We start from the raw sequence: 19,630 nt of genomic DNA, 5'->3' as shown, positions 1-19,630 counted from the left end.
AAACAGCTAAGAGACGTGGGAACACAGGCACTGGGAGATACTGATGACAATTCCAATTATAAAGTGTGTGAAATGATCCACAAGAGCATTGAAGAGATGACAAGGATGCATTAGCTCGGTGCAGGTGCAACACTAGCTTAGGGCCATGCCTGCCATTTTTTTGTTGACAATCTCTTTGACTAGTGTCAAACTTTCTTGGGCACTTCTCACATTTTGATGCCTGATGTTTTCTGCCCCTTGGTTTTTTTGGTCTTTTTTTTTTTTTCTTTTGGTTGTTGTTGCAGTCATCACCATTATTGTGTCTTGGGAATAATTTTTAAGCCCTTATAGTTTTTCTTAGCCTTCTCCCTTTTAAAGATTTATTCTATCTATTTGAAAGGCAGAGTTCACAAAGAGAGAGGTAGAGGAGGTAGGGAGAAAGGGAGAAAGAGAGAGAGAGAGAAAGAGAGAGAGAGAGAGAGAGAGAGAGAGAGAATCCTCCATCCACTGGTTCACACCCCAGTTAGTTGCCAATGGCTGGATCAGGGCTGGTCTAAAGCCAGGACCCAGGAGCTTCTTGTGGGTCTCCCCACATGGGTGCAGGAGTACAAGCACTTGGGCCATCTTCTGCTGCTTTCCCAGGTGCATTAGCAGGGAGCTGGATTGGAAGTGGGGCAGCTGGGGCTCAAACTGGTGCCCATATGGGTGCCAGTGACTCAGGCTGTGGCTTTACCTGCTGGGCCACAATGGCAGCTCCCCTTTTTAAAACAATTTATTTATTTATGTGAAAGGCGAAGTGAGCTAGAGAGAGAGAGAGAGAGAGAGAGAGAGAGAGAGAGAGAGGTTTTCCATCTGCAGGTTTTCTAAATGGCTGCCACAGCCAGTTCTGGACAAAGCCAGGAGCCAGGAACCCCAGCCTGGTTTTCCATGTGGGTGGTGAGTACCCAACTGCTTGGACCATCTCCTGCTGCTTTCCCAGGTGTATTAGCAGGAAGCTGGATACGAAGTGGAATGGCTGGCACTTGAACCAGAGCTCTTTTATGGGATGCAGGAGTCAAGTGGTGGTTTAACCCACAGCACCAGTATGGCCAGGTCTTTTATCCCCTTGTTTAGGCTCAGATCCCTTGCATTTCATAGCTGACTCTACATGTCACTTTTGGAAAATAATTCCCTAACTGTGCACTGTGTGTAGTCTATTTTCTTAAAGCCAGTTGGGTTTCATATCTGTGGGCCCAGGATAGCTCACACAGGTCCAAACTGGATCTCAAATTGCTCCTAGAGGGGTGAGCATTGCGGCCAAGGGTTAAACTGTCACTTGGACTGCCCATATCCCATATTGGAGTGACTGGGTGCAAGTCTTGCCTCTGCTTCTGAGACAAATTTCTGTTAATGTGCACCCTGGGAGACAGCAGCTGATGGCCCAAGCACTTGGGTCCCTGCCACCCATGTGTGCAACTCAGATGGAATTCCCGGCTCTTGTCTTCTATCTGACCCAGCTCTGTCTGTTGCAGGTCTTTTGTAAACCAGCAGATAGAAGATTCTCTCTCTCTCTCTCTCTCTCGCTCGCTCGCTCGCTTTTGCTTTTGCTTTTGTTCCTGCTGTTGCTCTGCCTTTCAAATAAAAAAAAAAAATTGCTCCAGAACACTCTGCATCTGGAGTAGTTCTGGATGAGAGTTGAGAGAGTGTTGGCTGCCGGCGCCATGGCTCAATAGGTTAATCCTCCACCTGTGGCACCAGCACACGGGTTCTAGCCCCTGTCGGGGTGCCGGATTCTGTCCCGGTTGCCCCTCTTCCAGTCCAGCTCTCTGCTGTGGCCTGAGAGTGCAGTGGAGGATGGCCTAAGTGCTTGGGCCCCTGCACCTGCATGGGAGACCAGGAAGAAGCACCTGGCTCCTCCGCAGTGCGCCAGCCTCAGTGGCCATTGGAGGGTGAACCAATGGCAAAAAAAGGAAGACCTTTCTCTCTGTCTTTCTCTCTCTCTCTCACTGTCAAAAAAAAAAAAAAAGAGAGAGAGAGAGAGAGAATGTTGGCTTCGATTTGGGGCAAGCTCTGCCTCAGGCTCCTAAACATGTCTTGATAGAAGTACTAAGAATAATAGTCATTATTTATTTATAAATTTATTTCTTTAAAAATTTTATTTTGACTTGTTTGAAAGTCAGAGAGAGAAAGAGAGGGAGAGAGAGAGAGAGAGAGAGAGAGAGAGAGAGAGACAGTTAAGGATCTTCCATCCACTGGTTCACTCCCCAAATGGCTGCAACAGCTAGGGCTGGGCCAGACAGAAGCCAGGAACCTGGAGCTTCTTCCGGTTCTCCCATGTGTGTGCAGGGGCCCTGGCACTTGGACCATCTTGCACTGCTTTCCCAGGCACATTAGCAGGGAGTTGGCTCCAAAGTGGAGCAGCTGGGACTTGAACTGGCGCCCATGTGGGATGCCATTGTCGCAGGCAGTGGCTTTACCTGCTACACCACAATGCTGGCCCCCAATACCTGTTATTCAAAAAACATTGTAGGAAACCATTGTTTTGGACTCAGCTCCTACATTAGACTCCATTATATCAGACCAATCCCAAGTGGAGTCACCCATTCTAGGTGACACACAATCAAATGAAACTTTAAGGAAGCAGACATAGCCCCACTAGACCAGCTGTTTGCCCCTACAAGCTAGAGATGCCAGCCTGAGTCAGCATCAAAAGGTAGTCTCCTTTGCTTGAACCCTTATCTCCCCGTGCAAAGCAGCCTGACGTGACCTGACGTTAATCAACCAAAACATATTCTTTCTATTATTCTGTTATTCTGTTTCCTCCTTTCTACCTTACAACACGCACCATTCTGCTATTTTCCAATGGCATTTGAGGCCCAGTAAGTCCATGTAGGCTGTGATGGACACCAAGTGTCCAAGGTTTGTCAACCTCTCAAAATTAGGTCAGCCAAAAGGAGGGAATTGTTTAATTTGGTATACAGCTGCTTTTGTACATAATTTAAGTTGGGCCTAGATGTTTCTCCTTCCATAACCTAACCTGATGGGTAGCCACTCACAAGAGGCTGGCTGTCCAACAGTGCCCCAGGAAGGCAGACGTAAGCTATAAGCGACTTGAACCGTCTCTGCGCCTCACTTCCATGCTCTGCAGGTCTTTTTCTTCCCTTCTCTGGATGCCTTTTCCTCTGGCTATAAATCTAACGACCCATGTAGCTAGCAGGGCTGAGCATTTGAAACTGTTTTCGGTCCAGACTGCTGCCAATGCTAGAATTGCAAAAACCGCCAATGAAGATCTGGGAAATTGGGTTTGCTGCAAACTTTTTGCCTGTTGACACTGTTCTGCTTTGCATCCTCTGGAGGAGGGGAGAACCACTGCCTTGTCTCCCTTTGGTCAATGTCCTTTTGCTTTCTCAACAGGGATGCATAAAAGACTCAAACACTTCAATTCTAAAAGTCCTGCTTTTCTGAGAAATAGGGAATCATCATAACTCCACGAGCAGACTTGTATCAAAATAAGATTTTGAGAAAATTTCTAAAACTTAGGCCAAAATAGATTGGAAATCCTTAAGAGTCAGATATAAAAAAAGTGACACTTTATCTCTGCTCCTAATATCAGCTGTATGGGAGGTGTGGTTGATTTTTTTGTATTGTTCTCTTTTAATCCATATTTTTCTTCACATAAATACATTTCCCAGCCCACTGATTTCTTAGAAGTCATAGGGAAGCTCCCCACCCCCACCCCCAAGCAAAGGCATTAAAGGAAAGTTCTCTACAAAACACAAAAACACAAGAGTGAGTGTTACATATTTTAATGTTTTGTAAACGAAAGAAATACTTACTTTGAAAATGGAAAACGGGTCGGTGTGTGCCGGGACTGTCAGCTGCAGCATGAATTTGAGTTGGGAGATCACAACGTGGAGTGCGGCCGCAGTGGTGAAGGCGCTGATCAGGGCCTCCGACAGGTAGATCACCACGAACCCAATCCGGAGAATGCCAAAGGCCAGCTGGGAAGACAAGGACCAAAGCTTTTGTTAGTGTAGTAGGTTAGGAGCATATCTGAGCAACCAAAAGGATCAGGGATTGAAATGATCCAGAATGTAAATATTCAAGCCTGAACAGCCAGACCTTGAAGACACTATTGTCTCTGCCTCCTGGGAAGTCCCCCGTTTTAGGGTTCCTCCCTCTTCTTCTCTCCCATTCCATCTCCTAGAGTGAATGTCATGTGGTATTCAAGTAGGATGTGGGTCTGGTCTGTCCCCAAGAAGTAACAGACTTCCCTTATATTCATATATGATATCTTTAGAAGGCTCACCTATAAACCTTAGAATCCTATGTAACACCAGCCTTCAGCAATGATGCTGAGATGATTTTTTTGTTTTTATTTTTTAAAGATTTATTTATTTATTTGAAAGAGTTGAGAGAGAGAGAGAGAGAGAGAGAGAGAGAAAGAAAGAAATCTTCCATCTGTTGGTTCATTCTGCAAATGGCCTCAACAGCCAGGGCTGGGCCAGGTTGAAGTCAGGAGCCAAGAGCTTCATCCAGGTCTCCCATGTAGGTGGCAGAGGCCCAAATACTTGGGCAATCTTCCATTGCTTTCCCAAGGCTATTAGCAGGGAGCTACATCAGGAGTGGGGCAGCTGGGACAGGAGCCAGTGCCCACATGGGGTGCCAGTGTCACAGGCAGCGGTTTTACCCAGTGTGCCACAACACCAGCACCACTGAGATGATTTCAGTTACACTATCCAGCTGTTGCAGCATGCATGGATGAGCGTCCATTCAGAGTCCCTCAAACAGGCTGCGCCACTTGGTTTAGATAACTACATATTGGATACCAGAAGTGCTTGGTTTTTGCTGAGGGCAAGGGGGACTAATTCCCCTAAGGCATCAGTGTTTTTTTCTAGTAAAGTGAATTGGATGGATTCCCCCTTCCCTTGGCTAATTGTCTTTCCACTCATGGCTCCAGAATGTAGCCAGGGCTGTGGTTGAGAGAGTCCAGCTGGCCTCCATTTCTGTGCTTAGGTTCAGAAACGTGTTAGTAGCAATGAACCACATTGTCAGCAGGACACAATACTCATGTCCCTGAAGGGACTGACCTTTTTTTTCTCGAAGAGATGGCCTCAATCAATAACATCACTGATTTTAAACTCAGGTGACATCCTGAAACGTCTATGCCCATTTTCCCTATTCAGCCCACGAGGTCAGGGGTGTGGCTTGGGAGTGAGGTTTTAGGCCCTAACACAATCCTCTTCAGCTTTCCCCCAAATCTTCGATACACACAGTTCAAAGTGCAAAGCCCCATCCCTTCCACTAGATTATAGTCGCCGGAGAGTTCCAAAGCCCCTAGTGTAACTACTGCTTACATATGATTGTGAGTCTCTCAATTCCCCAACACTCTGTTGAGTTAAGCATTTCGCTCCTCTCCACTTGAGCCTCCTGTTCCTGTTTTTCCTTCCATCTAGAGCCACGTCCACTTGGGTTTGCAGTGTGGAGGGTCCACCTCTGGCTGTGGTCCACCACGGCCCTTCCTGAAGTATTGCCGGTGGCCCTCTGGAGGAGAGATGCCAACCAGAGAGAGAGAGAGAGGAACCCTTTGGAGGGGTAGCAGGAGGATGCAAGAGCAGAAAGAGGTGTCGCAGCGAGGTCAAGCAGATTGTAGAAGAGATGGTTCTCACCTGGATGATTCCAGTGAGGAATGTGACTGATGCAGCCACCATTATCCTCTTGTTTGTCAGTGAATCATCCGTCGAGTTGTTAGAGGGGTCTGTGGATATACTGTCGTCTGGGGCTAATCTCACAACTGCTGCTCCCACCATCATGCTCAGAACCGGAAATGGACCTAATTAATGGAGGAGGAAGTGGAGTCGAGATATGTGCTTCCCCCGCATGCGAGAAGACTTCATTTTCCCCCAAACCTCAGTCCAGGTTCTTACAGGAAACTTGAACTTGCCTCTTGGATTGCACACAATTTGGAATTGATACAATGTGCAGTTAATAGAATTCATAAAGGAAAAAGCAATGGGAGTGTTAATCAGTCCAGTAACTAACTTACCCACAGAGATGTGTTTAGAAGTGCCAAAGAAAAAGTAGACTATGACCGGGAAAAATGCTGCATATAGCCCGTAGGCTGGGGGGATGTTGACCAGCAGTGCAAAGGCTAAACCTGGAAACACACAAACAGCAGGGTCCTTATTTTGTGCAGGAAGAATCATCCTACTTCTCATTCGGTTCTTCTAGTATTTAAGATTGGGCCTTAAAAATGAGTTACTTTTGTAACTCAAAAGCCATCAAAGATGTGAATATCAGAACTAAAATGACAAAACTCGTAGAAGAAAATATGTCAGTCTTTGTAAACTTGGATGGGGCCATTGTTTCTCAGAAATGGCACCTGTGGCATAAGCAACCAAGAAAAAAACTCTTTATAAAAAATTTTTAGAAAGTGTACTCAAAGGCTATTATTAAGAGAGTGAAATGGCAACCTACAAGATGTAGGCAGTTATTTGCAAATTGTATATCAGAGAAGGGCTTAGTAACCAGAGCATATAAACAATATTTGCAACTCCACAATACAAGGACAAATGATCCAATTAAAAAGAGAGCCCAGGATTTGGGTAGACATTTTTCCAAAGATATACACAACCAGACAATAAGTACACAAAGAATGTTCAACATCATGAGTCATTTGAGAAATACAAATCAAAACCTGTGTGTATGCCATTAGACATCTCCTAGGATAACTCAAATAAATAAAAAAGGGACAATGATAAGTGTGTAAGATGTTAAACCCTCACACATTGCCGGTGGGAATGTGAAATGGTGCAGCTACTTTAGAGAATCATTTGGCTGTTCCACAAATGGTTACACACAGAGTTACCATATGACTCACCATGTCTAGAGATACACCCAAGAAGATGAAAACATATTTTACACAAAATTTGCACATATAAGTTCATAATAGTATTATCCATGATGCTATTATTCACTCTTATTATTCATAATATATTGATAGATATTATTCACAGCAGCCTCAAAGGGAAAACATCTCAGATGTCCATCAACTGATGAGTGGATAAACTAAATGCGGTCTGTTCATACAATAGATTGTTATTTGTCCATAAAACAGAATGCAAGACTGATTCATGCCACACTATAGATGAGCTTTGGAAATGTTATGCTAAGGGAAAGAAATCAGATCAAGCGCCACATAAGGTCTAATTCCATGTCTAAGAAATCCACATAGACAGGAAGGCATTGTCAGGGAAGTGGGTGGGTGGGGGGATATGCAGTGACTGTTAATGGGTAAGGGAGCTTGGGGAGGTGATGTGGAGGTGGTGAACATGTCCTGTGTAACCAAGCAGATAGATGAAGAGCCACTGCACTGTACACATTAGATGGTGAGTTTTATGGTATATGAATTCTATCAAAACAAAAAACAATAGTTACCTTGCAGGACAGCTACCAGCCCTGTGCTGATCCCCGAAACGATGTCACTGAGCAGCCATTCCTTCAGCTTGTACTCTGGTAACCAAGATGCTATGGGCAATAAAGAGAAGACAATCTCCTTGACCTTCCGGGAGGAACATCTGAAAACATTGAGAGCCGCAGGTGAGTCCATCAATAGCAAATTCCAGTTCAGGACCCAACTGTATGTGGGACATTGGTACAGATGCCAGTACATTGGAGATTACATTTGCAGTTTCCCCAGCACTAGCCCTCACCTCTTCACCCACTTCAACTGCCCTCTGGCCACCATCAAAAGCCTTTTTAAAAAAAAATAAAAAAAGAAAAAGAAAGAAAAATGTCTGCTTTTCTTGAGCCATAGCTGAGCTCCTTTGTCATCCTGGGCGTGGACTGTGCAACACTGCGGTTGGAAGTTTTGCCTCTGTCCCCATCTGTTAGGTGTGGGATTGAGAGCCGAGGAGGTGTTCGTGTTAGACACTACCTTTCCAGCTCTACCAGGGAGTTGAAGGTTTGGAAACTGAAGATAAAAAGATTCCTTGGGCTATGGACAACAGCCAGAAAAGAGAGCTTGCAAGCTAGAAAAATCTGAGAGAGAACTCTTTTTAAATTCCTAATGCCGGTGTCTTAAACAAAGAAGTATCTTACCTACAACACAATTTGAGATGATCCAGCAGTGTCTTGTGATGTCTGTCTTTCTTCTTGTGTTCCTCTGCAAAAGCATTTGCGGAGTACACCGGCCTGGCCACCACGTACTGGTTCCCAATGGGCTCGAGCATTTTGCTTTCTCTGGTGGCTGTGGCAAGTGGAAGCCCTTCAGAACTATGGAGTGAACTCTTGTTCTTGCCTTTAGCAGGTTAAAATGCCTGAAACCAAACAGAGCTGGCTTCTTAAATAACTCAGAGATAATGTGATGCAATTTACAGATGAGTGAGCTCCGAACTGAATGTTACCACCTTCTGAGATCAAAAGAGGCAGGATTAAGGGACCTCGATTGTGTTTTGCGACAGTGATATCACTTTTTACTCCAGTGAGCTGGACACAGCTCCTTTGGATAAGTAAACAAGAGCTTTTGTTGCGTCTTTTTGAAAAGGTTTTCCCAAAGCAATAACATTTGATTCGGTTTGCTAATCAGGGACTCCATGTTTTCCTGGTCAGGTGAGATCATCTCATCATTGTTTTTTCCCCTAGAAACATTTGCATGGTGACCATCTTGGAGCCCTGGGGAGGATTAGACACAGAGGGTCTTCAGGCTGTCAGAGCTTCTGTAACACCTTATAAAATGCTTTTCACGGGGGGAATTTAAAGATGTTGTCTGCTTATGTTCCTGTTGTCTCTGGGAGGTAGAGTTTTCTCAATGATAGGAAACCAAGGCACAAACTATTACTTGGCTACTTAGTTTATGGGTGATAATCCTGTTTCTAAGGAAAAATCATACATACCCTGCCTGAGCCTCATCTATATAATGCGGATAACACCGGGCATGTTTCAAGGTGGTTGTGAAGGTTAAAGTAAAATGTTTTTGAGCCATTGGCATTGTGCTTAAAAACACTAAATATAGACATTGCGACATAGTAGTTAATGAAGTATTAGCTTTTATTTTTCACAAATTATCTAAATTTTGCATTCTTCCCTCAATCCTGTTTCCATTATTCTTCAGGATCAATTTTACAAAGTCTTTTTATGCACAACTGTCTAGCTCTTATAATTCCACGAGACGGTTAAGAATGATCCTTATCATTATCTTCTTCTTACGAATGAGGAAATATTCATACTGCCCTTGCTAAAATCGAAGCACTTCAGTGAGCAGAGGACAAAAACGGGGCTTCTGTTGTCAGACTTCTCTGCTGCTTTCTCCACGACAGGCAGCTTCTCTGTGTTCGGTGTGACCGGCGTTGAAGAATGTTCCATCTCATGCTGCCATTCTCCTCGCCCCTAATCTTGGTTCTGTATCACCGGGCATCATGGCCAGACTTTTGTTCCCTGACTTCAATCACAGTGATGAATTATCTCACACGAGATTAGATCTCGTTACACGGTGCTCTCTTGTACCTCAACGTATTTTCAGCAGATTTGCCGAGTGCTGGTTATAACCAGGAATCAGATCCTGGCTTCCACTCCTGGCTTCACCTGACCCCTCTTTGATCGCCCCTCCCCTGCATTTCTCTCCTCCACCCCAACTCCCCAGCTTCCTCTCACATCCTTCTGAGCTGGCATTCGCCAGCTGCCACGTGGTGCTTCTGTCCCACACTCTGGCGGGAGTCCGGTGGACTTTTTTTTTTTTTAATTTATCTACTTTTTAATTTTGAGATAGGATATTTTAAACGGACATTAGCGTCAAAGGCTTAAAGCTCTGCTAAACAAAGAGTTCAGCAAAGAAAAAGTACTAAGACTACCATCAGCAGGAATATATACAAGGGCAATAAGCGATAATCAAACGAAAAGTGTATACTGCACGCACATGCAATGATGATTGCTGTGCTCACAGATCATTAAAACTAAAAGAAAGAAATGCCTGTGTGTATCATTTTCCCTGCAAATATAGTGTGTTGCCAAACTTTTTCCTTCTTTGTCCCGTTGACTTCGCGGTCCCCTCTGACTGTTCTGAGCCTCTGCTCAGCCAAGCAGCTCCTCTTGCGTGGCTCTCTTGTCTCCACACCCTCCCCCACCTTTCCATCCTCAGCCACACGTGTCACACCACACTCACACTACCAGAGAAACTGAAGTGAGGTCAGCTTGCTCTTTGCTGTGCATGCATAGGTTTTTGTCTTTTTTTTTTTTTTTTTTTTTTTTTGCCAATTACCAACAGATTGGTTGGGGCATTCACACTTACTTTTTAATGCATGGTCAATGACTCCTGCCATCTTGGGTCTCTTGTACAGGCTTGTCTATCATGTCTTTAAGAATAGCCGTAGCGGGGCTGGTGCTGTGGTATAGTGGATTGTGGTGCCACTTGCAGTGCCAGCATCCCATATGGGCACTGGTTCGAGTCCTGGCTGCTCCACTTCCAATCCAGCTCTCTGCTATGGCCTGGGAAGGCAGTGGAGGGTGGCTCAAGTCCTTGGCTTCCTGGGAGACCCACATGGGAGACCCTGAAGAGGTTTCTGGCTCCTGACTTCAACTGGCCAAGCTCCAGCCATCGTGGCCATTTGGGGAGTGAACCAGTGGATGCAAGCTCTCTCTCTCTCTCTCTCTCTCTTTCTCTCTCTCTCTCTCTGTGCCTCTGCCACTCCCTATCTGTAACTCCATTTTTCAAGTAAATAAATAAATCTTAAAAAAAAAAAAGAAAGGTTCTTGTGAGGGATCCAAGCTAGCCAACCTTTGGATGAAGAAGCTTCCAGCACTGTGTCATTTGACTTCTGTCAGATGTTACAATGGACACCCCCCCCCCAAATAAAATTCAAAAGATGCTGCTCTGATGGCTGTCCTCGGTGTTGTTACCAATGAGTTCACAGAGACTCATTAGTTCTCTTCCTTAATACGGATCTTGAAGGTACTTCTTTTTTTCCTTTGCTGGGAACTTCAAGAAGTTCATGGGAAAAAAACGGAATTTAAAGTAGTTTATGTCAGTGCAAAAAACTTTGAAATCCATATAATTTTTTTTCATAATAGGCATTTTCCACGAGCTTTTTGAAAACCTCTGTAGGATCACTCTCTGCCAAGTCATGGCTTATTCATTTATTTTTGCCTGTGCAGACCATGGCTGCCTCTTTAGTGGGTTCTCCCAGTCCTTCCACTTGGCTCAGGAGACAGCCCTGGTCCTCCTCTCTTGCTTGGAAAAAGGCTGCTCCTCTGAGGCCAGTGTGGTCTGCAGGGATGTGTGCGGGGCCAGGAGTCGGGGGAGCTTAGGTAATCTTTCCAGAACTTCGGGAGAGATGTTGAGAGCCAAAGTCTACTGTGGTGTTGTTTTTTCTCCCTGGCTCCCATCCCTGCCTCCTAAAGCTGTCACCTCACATTTCAGGTGTAACCAGCAGAGTGAGCCCCAAACCAGCCTTCCCAGTGGTGCTTCTCTGAAGAGATGTCGCACATAGTCATAAATTCATGCCTTCTCCATCTCGTCATTCCTCAGATTCTTGAGAATGAGCTACATGACTTAGGAATTCCAATGTGATTGAAAAAAAAAAAAAAACCTGAAAAATAAATCTCCCAGAGATTCTTGGGGAAAAAAAAAACTTGTTTTGGCTCCTGGAATCACAATTCTAGTTTCAAGTAGTGCACCTATGTTAAGACTTGCCGTGTTCTGTGTCATCCTGCGGCTTGATTTCCCTCTCAGTGGCTTTGGATGCTGGTGGCTTTTGGAAGATTGAAATTCATTTGCAGATATCCATCCTCCTGATAGTTTTAGAACCCTGAGCCTTATTTGTATTGCCACTTTTTTTTTTTTTTGACAGGTAGAGTAATAGACAGTGAGAGAGAGAGACAGAGAAAGGTCTTCCTTCCATTGGTTCACTCCCCAAATGGTTGCCATGGCGGGTGCTGTGCCGATCCGAAGCCAGGAGCCAGGTGCTTCCTCCTGGTCTCCACACAGGTGCAGGGGCCCAAGCACTTGGGCCATCCTCCACTGCCTTCCCGGGCCACAGCAGAGAGCTGGACTGGAAGAGGAGCAACCGAGACCAGAACCCGGCACCCATATGGGATGCCGGCCGCGCCACAGGCGGAGGATTAACCAAGTGAGCCATGGCGCCGGCCCCGGTATTGCCACTTTTCTTTACTTTCCTATAATATGCTCCTTTTAATTTTTTTGGCCTCTGTGATATGTATATTGTACATACATAGACACTCATGTACAAAGGGTCCTTGAAAAATTCATGGAAAAATGCTTATTCTGAAAAACACTATGAATAGATTACAAGTACATTTTACTCCAAAATAAATGGATCTTTTCATTTTTTTCCCATGAACTTATTGGCAGCGTCTCATCCTTTATATCCTGGTGCTGAATTTAGTCATGACATTTGTTCTCTCTCTCTCTCTCTCTCTCTCCCTTTTTTCCAGCAGAAACTCAGTGCTGGAGTTAATTTCTGAAGTTCAATTTCTCAACTTAATTATTTTAGCTTATGAAGAGCATTTTGCCTATTTCTAGGGGCTGCCATGTACATGCCTCTCTGCTACCCTTGAAGTCCTGCCCTCCTCCAAGCACTGAGTGTCACCATGTGGCCTCTGGTCATCCAGGAATCCTCACGTTGCCTTGCCCCGTTCCTGGATGAGAGACGTCTGTGGCCCTGGCCTTTCCCCTGCTCAGCATCGATCTGTCCCATATTCCAGTCTTGCAGGGGGGTTTGTGCCTTATGCTGGGAAGCATGATTTTGGACCAGAAAGCTCATAAGCAATGCTAGGCTTTGCTTTTAATCAGTAGGCATGGAAACCAGGAGGCAAACAGGTGTGCCAAGTGTTTTCTGGGCCTTTGTGGGTATAGGGGATGCCTCTGCTCTGGTCCAAGCAGCTCTTAAGGACAGCTCCCCCCACCAGCCATGCAAGTTACCGAGGGCCTTTGTGGGGACATCGCTGAAAACACCTGCTCCTCTACCGCACTTCAAAACACTGTGCCAATCGCTGGGAACCCAGAGGTAAGCCAGCCCTGCGCCATGCATTTGTCTCTGGGCATCAGGAGATACAGTTGTGTCTGGATTATGGTGCCTGGGGAAGGCAGTGAGAGATGGGGGCGGGGCACACAGGGTAATTGCTCCAGGGAGTTCCTCTAGAGGGCTCCCCGTCAGCAGCCAAAGAGGACCTAGGACGCAACGGCACAAAAAGCCCCATGTTCTGGGCAGTTGGAAGCTGGGTGGAAGCAGGGAGAGGATGGCCCCAGACTGGGAGAAGGTCCAGGGGCCAGTAAGAGTAATTCGTGGGTGAGAGCAGGGATCTCCACACTGGCACTGGTGAAGAGGGAACAGAGGGGCCAGGGGCTGGGGTGAGCAGCACTTTCGCATTAAAATCTGTGAGTCTCCTGGACTTCAGTCACTTTGAACCACAGCAGGGCCACTACCGAATTCAGCTGTCACAGATGTCCGCGGAGCTATTTCTGTGGGCATCACTAGAAGATGAGAAACACTCCCGTAACGGTTAGTGATGATCACGTGAAGGCTATTAGCAGCTCACAAACATCCCCAGCTGGGTTTTGAAGCCAGAAGCGTTTCACGCAGGGTGGGGATGACCTGATAGTGGCATTTACAGACGGTGCGTTTGGGGTGAGGATCCTGGGGTACAGCCCTTTCCCCCCAACCCCTGTCGGTCAAGAAAGGCAGCTAAAGGGAAATGTTCCTAATTTTTCAATCTAAATGATGTGACAGATGCACACAACTCCAGTTCAATATTAATACTGGGAAAGAACACCCTATAACAGTAGTCTGTTTTGTGTCTGTCAAAATGTATAGTGGTCTTATAGCATCTTCTAGAAACGTAGCTTTAGCTTTATAATTTTAGGTTAAGCACAAACATGATTATGATTCTCCAGTTCTGTTACTATGTAGCCCATAATTGCCGAAAGATAAAAACCTAATTTATGTAGCAGGTCTATTTGGTAACTAAATTTACTCTATTTGGTAACTAAGTAGACTAGCTTCAAATCCTTGCTCTGCCATTGCTTAGAAGTGTTTGCTATGAACCCTTAGTTATTCTAATGGTGAGAGGGGGAAGCCTTGAAGATGGAAGGTAAGGTGTGTAAAGAGAGATTTCTTAGCCTTGTTTCAGTAGAAACCAGTTTCAGGGCAGAGTCCAGCACTGTGTGGAGCCACCACTTACAACGGTGCTCAGCTGACAAATTCAGCTGGGACTTGTGGGAGAATGTTGGCGCTGCCAGCTTTCCTGGGATGTCGTGTTTACTCTGAGCTTATCTGCTAAGCAGTGGTATACCATTCTCACTGTAGTCTATTGGACCGCCATTTTTTTCTTAAAGGTTTTATTTATTTATTTGAGCATGAGAGACAGAGAGAAAGTGCATTGGGCCGATCCGAAGCCAGAAGCTTCTTCTGGGTCTCCCATGTGGGTGCAGGGGCCCAAGGACTTGGGTCATCTTACACTGCTTTCCCAGGCCATAGCAGAGAGCTGGATCGGAAAAGGAGCAGCTGGGACTCGAACCGGTGGCCATATGGGATACCGGGACCACAGGCAGAGGCTTAACCTTCTACGCCACAGTGTTGGCCTCTGAACCCCTGTGTATCTGGACTTCTTAGCATGACAGACAGGCCCTCAGTATTTTAACTCTGGGCTTCTTCCCACCTCCTTTGCAGTAAGAGAGGGCCCCTGGCGCAACAGAATATTTACCATCTGCATTCTTTGCTCATGTTTACCTGTAGCTTGCTCCTGCAACACCTGCTAAATACCAATTCACCCTTAAAAATACTCAGCTATCCCTGACCATTGATTCCTTTCGTCGTTCTTCAGGCTTATTGTTTGTTGGGAGTTCAGATGCAGAAGATACGACGATGCAATGAAGGCTTATGGAGTTCCCCTAGAGGAGTTAATCATTTCCTCCTCTACGTTCTTGGGACATGGTTCTGTTCCGTGTTGTGCTGTGCTGTCACCGTTTATACCTCTCTCCCCTAGAAGACAGAGACCCTGCAGGGTAAGGTCAACATTCCCTCATTTTCCCCCCCATTTTGCATAAACCCCATAATGTAGTAGGCAGGGAGGTTTGTCAAAGTAAGCTGAATGATGAACAAAAGATGCACAATGCTGTCATCCCAAGTGCTCAAGCTTACATTCACAGGAGGAGTGCCCAAAATGATTGAACACGGATAAGAAATTGCCAGAAGGGATGTGACAGAGGGTCGGCATGAAGGCAGTCGGCACAAGGAGCTGCGGATCTTACTCGTGCAGGGAATTTACAACATCTGTCCTCATTTTGTGTGAACTCTATGATTTCTTAGCCAATATGACCTTAAAGAACAGATCAGCTTGGGAGGGGCAGTGAGAAAGCAGCACGGAATGAGAAAATCGTGTTTAAGGGATGGTGAGAGTTCCAAAACCAACACAGAGGTGGTTGGCTGCCCAAAGGCCAAACAGAGAGACGATGGGAGGCACCACAGCAAAAATGCTTGTGGGCCCAGTGGGCCTGTGGGAGAACCCGGAGAATCCCTGGCCATTTCTCTATGGCTTTATGGTTTTCTAAGCACTTTCGCTTTTCTCCTTGAGTTTTACCCTGGAAGTCAGCTGAAAAAGTAGGCCATTACCACTGCCACCTTGCAAAGGTAAAAATCGAGCTCAGAGAAGATAAGCCACTTCCTCAAGTATCTGGCTAGCAAGGGATCGAGCTGGGATGAGAAGCCAGGTCTTGGGACAATCTCTGCTATAGGCTGGCTAGCCGAGACACCAGAGAGACGAGTCAAGGGCGGGGAGCTGTGGGTGAGGCACTGTCCAGTCCCTTGCCCTTGAGTCTAAGAGCCCCTCACAGTATCCCTCTCTGTCAACATCACACACACAGCCTGTGAGCCCATGGAATCCAAAGTCCAAGAGGCCAGGGGAAGCTCTTCTCTTCTCCGTGGTTAGAGATTCCAAGTCTTCCGTTGTGGAGAAGGACTAGACGATGATATTACTCTTTTATCCCAATAATTAAAAAAAAATCCATTCTCATGTGTGACCTGTTTTGTTTCTTAGTTGAATACGAGCTCCTTAGTAGGGTTTTATATCTTGGCTCATGTAGTTATCTACTTATTTATTCATTTATCTGGGTGCATAAACTATTTGTTGCTGAAATTCGTCAGCTACTGCCCATTTTCTCATAATAACCTGTATGTGGTCTCGTTCACTGTGCTGTTTCTTCCAGCGACAAATTTCTTTTGGAAAAGAAAGTACTGTGATGCAGTGACTTAATAAATTGTCTCTCACGTGCACATTTGAAACATCTGTCTCATCTTTTCCTGCAGTTTCAAGAGCAAAACAGACGTGAGCTGGTTAGGCTTGGCCATCCACAGGCTCAGGTCTCCTGCTGGTAACACAGGGCACTCGGTCACTCCCCAGACAGTGTCTCTCCTGCCTCTCTCGTCCCTTTTCCTTCTCTGTCCTGGCTTCGATCGTCTTTTCACTGCTGTCCCTTCCCTGGGCTTTGGACTTTCTGGCAGACAAATCCTTCGCATCTGCACCACATGTGTTTTCTTAATCCCCTCTAGCAGATAATTCTATCTGCTCTAGAAATTTTGCCTAAAAGCTTGCTTTTACTTGCTGAACTTTAGAGCAAACGATCTACCTATAAAGTCAGATTTGGGTGGAGCGTTAAGCAAATTATCTGAATCGGGAAGGTTAAAAAAAACCACTGTTATCTTTGCAAAGCCTATTTAGGCCTTTAACAATGCACACAGCCATTTACTTGGTATCTTAAAGTCTACTCAAATATTTACTTCACATTGCTAGTGTTCCAGATAAATTTTTAGCATACTACTGGCATTATTCAAAATATTCATGATCATAAAATAAACTCCAGACTGTAACAGTATCTTCTAAACAGGTTTTGATTAGGAAAAAAATACCATTTTTAAGAAATAGAAAACTAGTATGAGTAAAATGACCGTGGATTTGGTTCCTACCTTATGCATGCTCAGTCAGGAGTCTTGGCAGCAGTGGAGAGTTTTCTAGATAAAGGAGCCCAGTTTTGACAGACAGTGTCTATCCACTTGGGTCTATAGGCTTTGCATGCATCCATATGTTTCGAGATGTCTATATATAGGTTATGTAAGGCAGTGGGCAAATCACCTTTCTGTCAGCTTTAATAATTAACTTTCATTAACTTTTACAACAATGGAAAGAGTCCAATATGGTCTTGACCTTTGAGATGCTGATCAGCAGAAGTGATGATGACAACAGCTTCCCAAGTTCCTTGTGAGATTAAACCACCCCCTGCACTTGTGTGTGTGTGTGTGTGTGTGTGTGTATGTATTTCCTTGGTTTGCAGAGATTTGCACAGCAGATGTAAAAAAAAAAAAAAGAAAGAAAAGGAAGAATGATAAAAAGAAAGGTCATCCTAAAGGCACTCTCCTGACATTTTACCTACCAGCTTAAATGGCAGTTCAGAGGTGTTGTTTCGTGGTTGGTCGGTTTCATGGGACTCTCAGGAGCTGCAGAAGAGCGGTGCACAGGTCAATGGTGGTGTCACAGCGGCCCATGGCAGGCACGCTCCTCCGACACCAGGCGGCAGTGCTCTGTCCGCACTCCAGTCGCTGCCCCCACCACTGCTATTCTAAGGGCAATCATCCCCGTGTTGTCCCAGCCGATGAACGTCTCCAATCCTCATCTTACTTAAACTGCTAGCCCTGGACCCTGCTGGCTGCTCTTCCTTTGCAGATCCTCATTTTGAAGCATCAGAGAAATTTTTTTTCCTGCCACCCTTCATTTTGGGCCTCACACTTCTTGGCCACCTCTTCTTCTCTACAGCTCTTTCTTTGGTAGTCCCCAAGGTTCTGTCCTTGGCTCTCTCCTCTCTTCTCCTCCCCTCCCCTCCTCTCCTCTCCTCCCCTCCCCTCTCCTCTCCTCTCCTCTCCTCTCCTCTCCTCTCCTCTATCTTCTTTCTCTCACCCCCCCTTACCCTAAAATCCCATGATTCCAAGCAATCTTCAGATTTCTGCCTTCAGCTCTCTAGATTCCCACATTTACCGACTCAGCATCTCTGTTTGGATGCACTTAGGCATCTCAACCTTAACACATCCAAGTCTGAATCCTGAGCTTCCTTCCCAAGTCCACTGCATCTCCATTTTTTGTGAAGAGCACACCCCTCCACTCGTGTCAGAAGCCTGGGACCCACCCTCAGGCACTCCCCCACCCCCAGCCTATTCCTCACTAAGCCCTATTGAGTTTACCTTCAAGACTCGAGGATAATTCAAAATGTTTGTAGACAGTGGGATTAAAATATAAATGTATGTTGGTTGTAAAAGAGATTTGAAAATCCAAGCATATGAGGGGTGTTTAAAGACTTCATGGAAAATGCCAATTATGGAAAAATTATGTGTGGCTTTCAAACTGTTTTTCACCAAAATTTATCTTTTGATTACTTTTTTCCACAAATGTTGTCATATATCCTGTGTATCAGAAGTCAATGCTCTCTTTCATCTCTTCTCTCACCTCCCTTGCTTAAGCCAACACTATCTCTCACAAGAGCTGTGACAGTACTTTTTTAAAACAATTTTTTCAGTTAATTTATTTGAGAGGCAGAGAGAAAGAGACAGAGTGAGCAAGCTCCTACCCACTGGTTCACTCCCCTAGATGCCTACAAAGTCCAGGTCTGGGCCAAAGTGGAAGCCAGGAGCTAGGAACACAATTGAGGGCTCCCATGTGAGTGGTAGAGGCTGAATCACCTGAGCCATCACCACTGCCTCCCACGGTCTGCATTGGCAGGAAGCTGGAGTCAGGAGCTGAGCTGAGCCCACGCACATCCCATATGGAATGCAGAGGTCTTAAATCATGAGGCCCCGAATGCCTGCTCCTGGCTGCACTTCTTGCTCCATCTGTTAGCCTTGCCATGCTCTTTACCACACAGCAGCTGGAATGATCCCTTCCTTCTGGTCTTCTTCGTGGAGCTAATTATACTTAGGATGAAAGACCTCCAAAGTCTGGCATGATAGTCCCCTGCCTAACTCTGCAGCTTTCTCCGGCCCTGCCCTTGCCAGCGTTTCTACTATTTCTGCCACAGTGATCTCTGTTAGTCCCCTAGATTCGCCAGCTCCTTTCCTTTGCTTAAATGTGATTCTCCCTGCTTTGTCTGAAAGTTTCTTAACGTTAAGTCCTTAGAATCACTTTGGTTTCCTCTTGTGGCATTCTCTTATAGTGTCTGTATTTATTTACTTATTTGTTTATTTTTAAATGTTGACTTAATTTCATCTACTTGAAAGAGTGAGAAAGACACACACACACACACACAGACGCACGCACACACATACAGAATGGATCTTCCATCTGCTGGTTCACTCCCCAACAGCCAGGTCTGGGCCAGGTTGAAGCCAAGCCAAGAACCTGGAACTCCATCTGGATCTCCTATGTGGTTGGCAGGGGCCCAAGTCCTTGAGCCATCTTCTGCAGCCTTACCAGGACCATTAGCAGAAAACTAGACCAAACGTGGAGTATCTGGGAATCAAATGAACCCTCTGATATGGATTGCAAATGTCACAAGGGATGGCTTAACTCAATGCACCACAATGACTACCCCCGCATCTGTACTTTTAAAACCCAGAATCGACGGCGCCGTGGCTCACTAGGCTAATCCTCTGCCTTGTGGCGCCGGCACACCGGGTTCTAG

At 45.6% G+C, this 19,630-nt stretch overlaps 1 protein-coding gene across 1 annotated transcript in view; it reads right to left on the bottom strand.

Annotated features, from left to right (window-relative positions):
• The window catches only part of SLC26A3 (solute carrier family 26 member 3), a 37,028-nt gene extending 19,989 nt beyond the window's left edge, over positions 1 to 17,039 (bottom strand). Inside the window, 6 exon segments of the mRNA NM_001082098.1 lie at positions 3,795 to 3,959; positions 5,628 to 5,791; positions 6,005 to 6,115; positions 7,396 to 7,535; positions 8,059 to 8,276; positions 16,932 to 17,039. Coding sequence (NP_001075567.1) covers positions 3,795 to 3,959; positions 5,628 to 5,791; positions 6,005 to 6,115; positions 7,396 to 7,535; positions 8,059 to 8,189 — 711 coding nt within the window. The 5' untranslated portion in view covers positions 8,190 to 8,276; positions 16,932 to 17,039.
• Positions 17,040 to 19,630: the final 2,591 nt, after the last annotated feature.

The sequence above is a fragment of the Oryctolagus cuniculus genome, chromosome 3, assembly GCF_051225735.1.
Source record: "Oryctolagus cuniculus isolate XC-2025 breed Fujian yellow rabbit chromosome 3, ASM5122573v1, whole genome shotgun sequence".
Classification (NCBI taxonomy): Eukaryota; Metazoa; Chordata; class Mammalia; order Lagomorpha; family Leporidae; genus Oryctolagus; species Oryctolagus cuniculus.
This window is presented reverse-complemented; position numbering and strand designations above follow the sequence as displayed.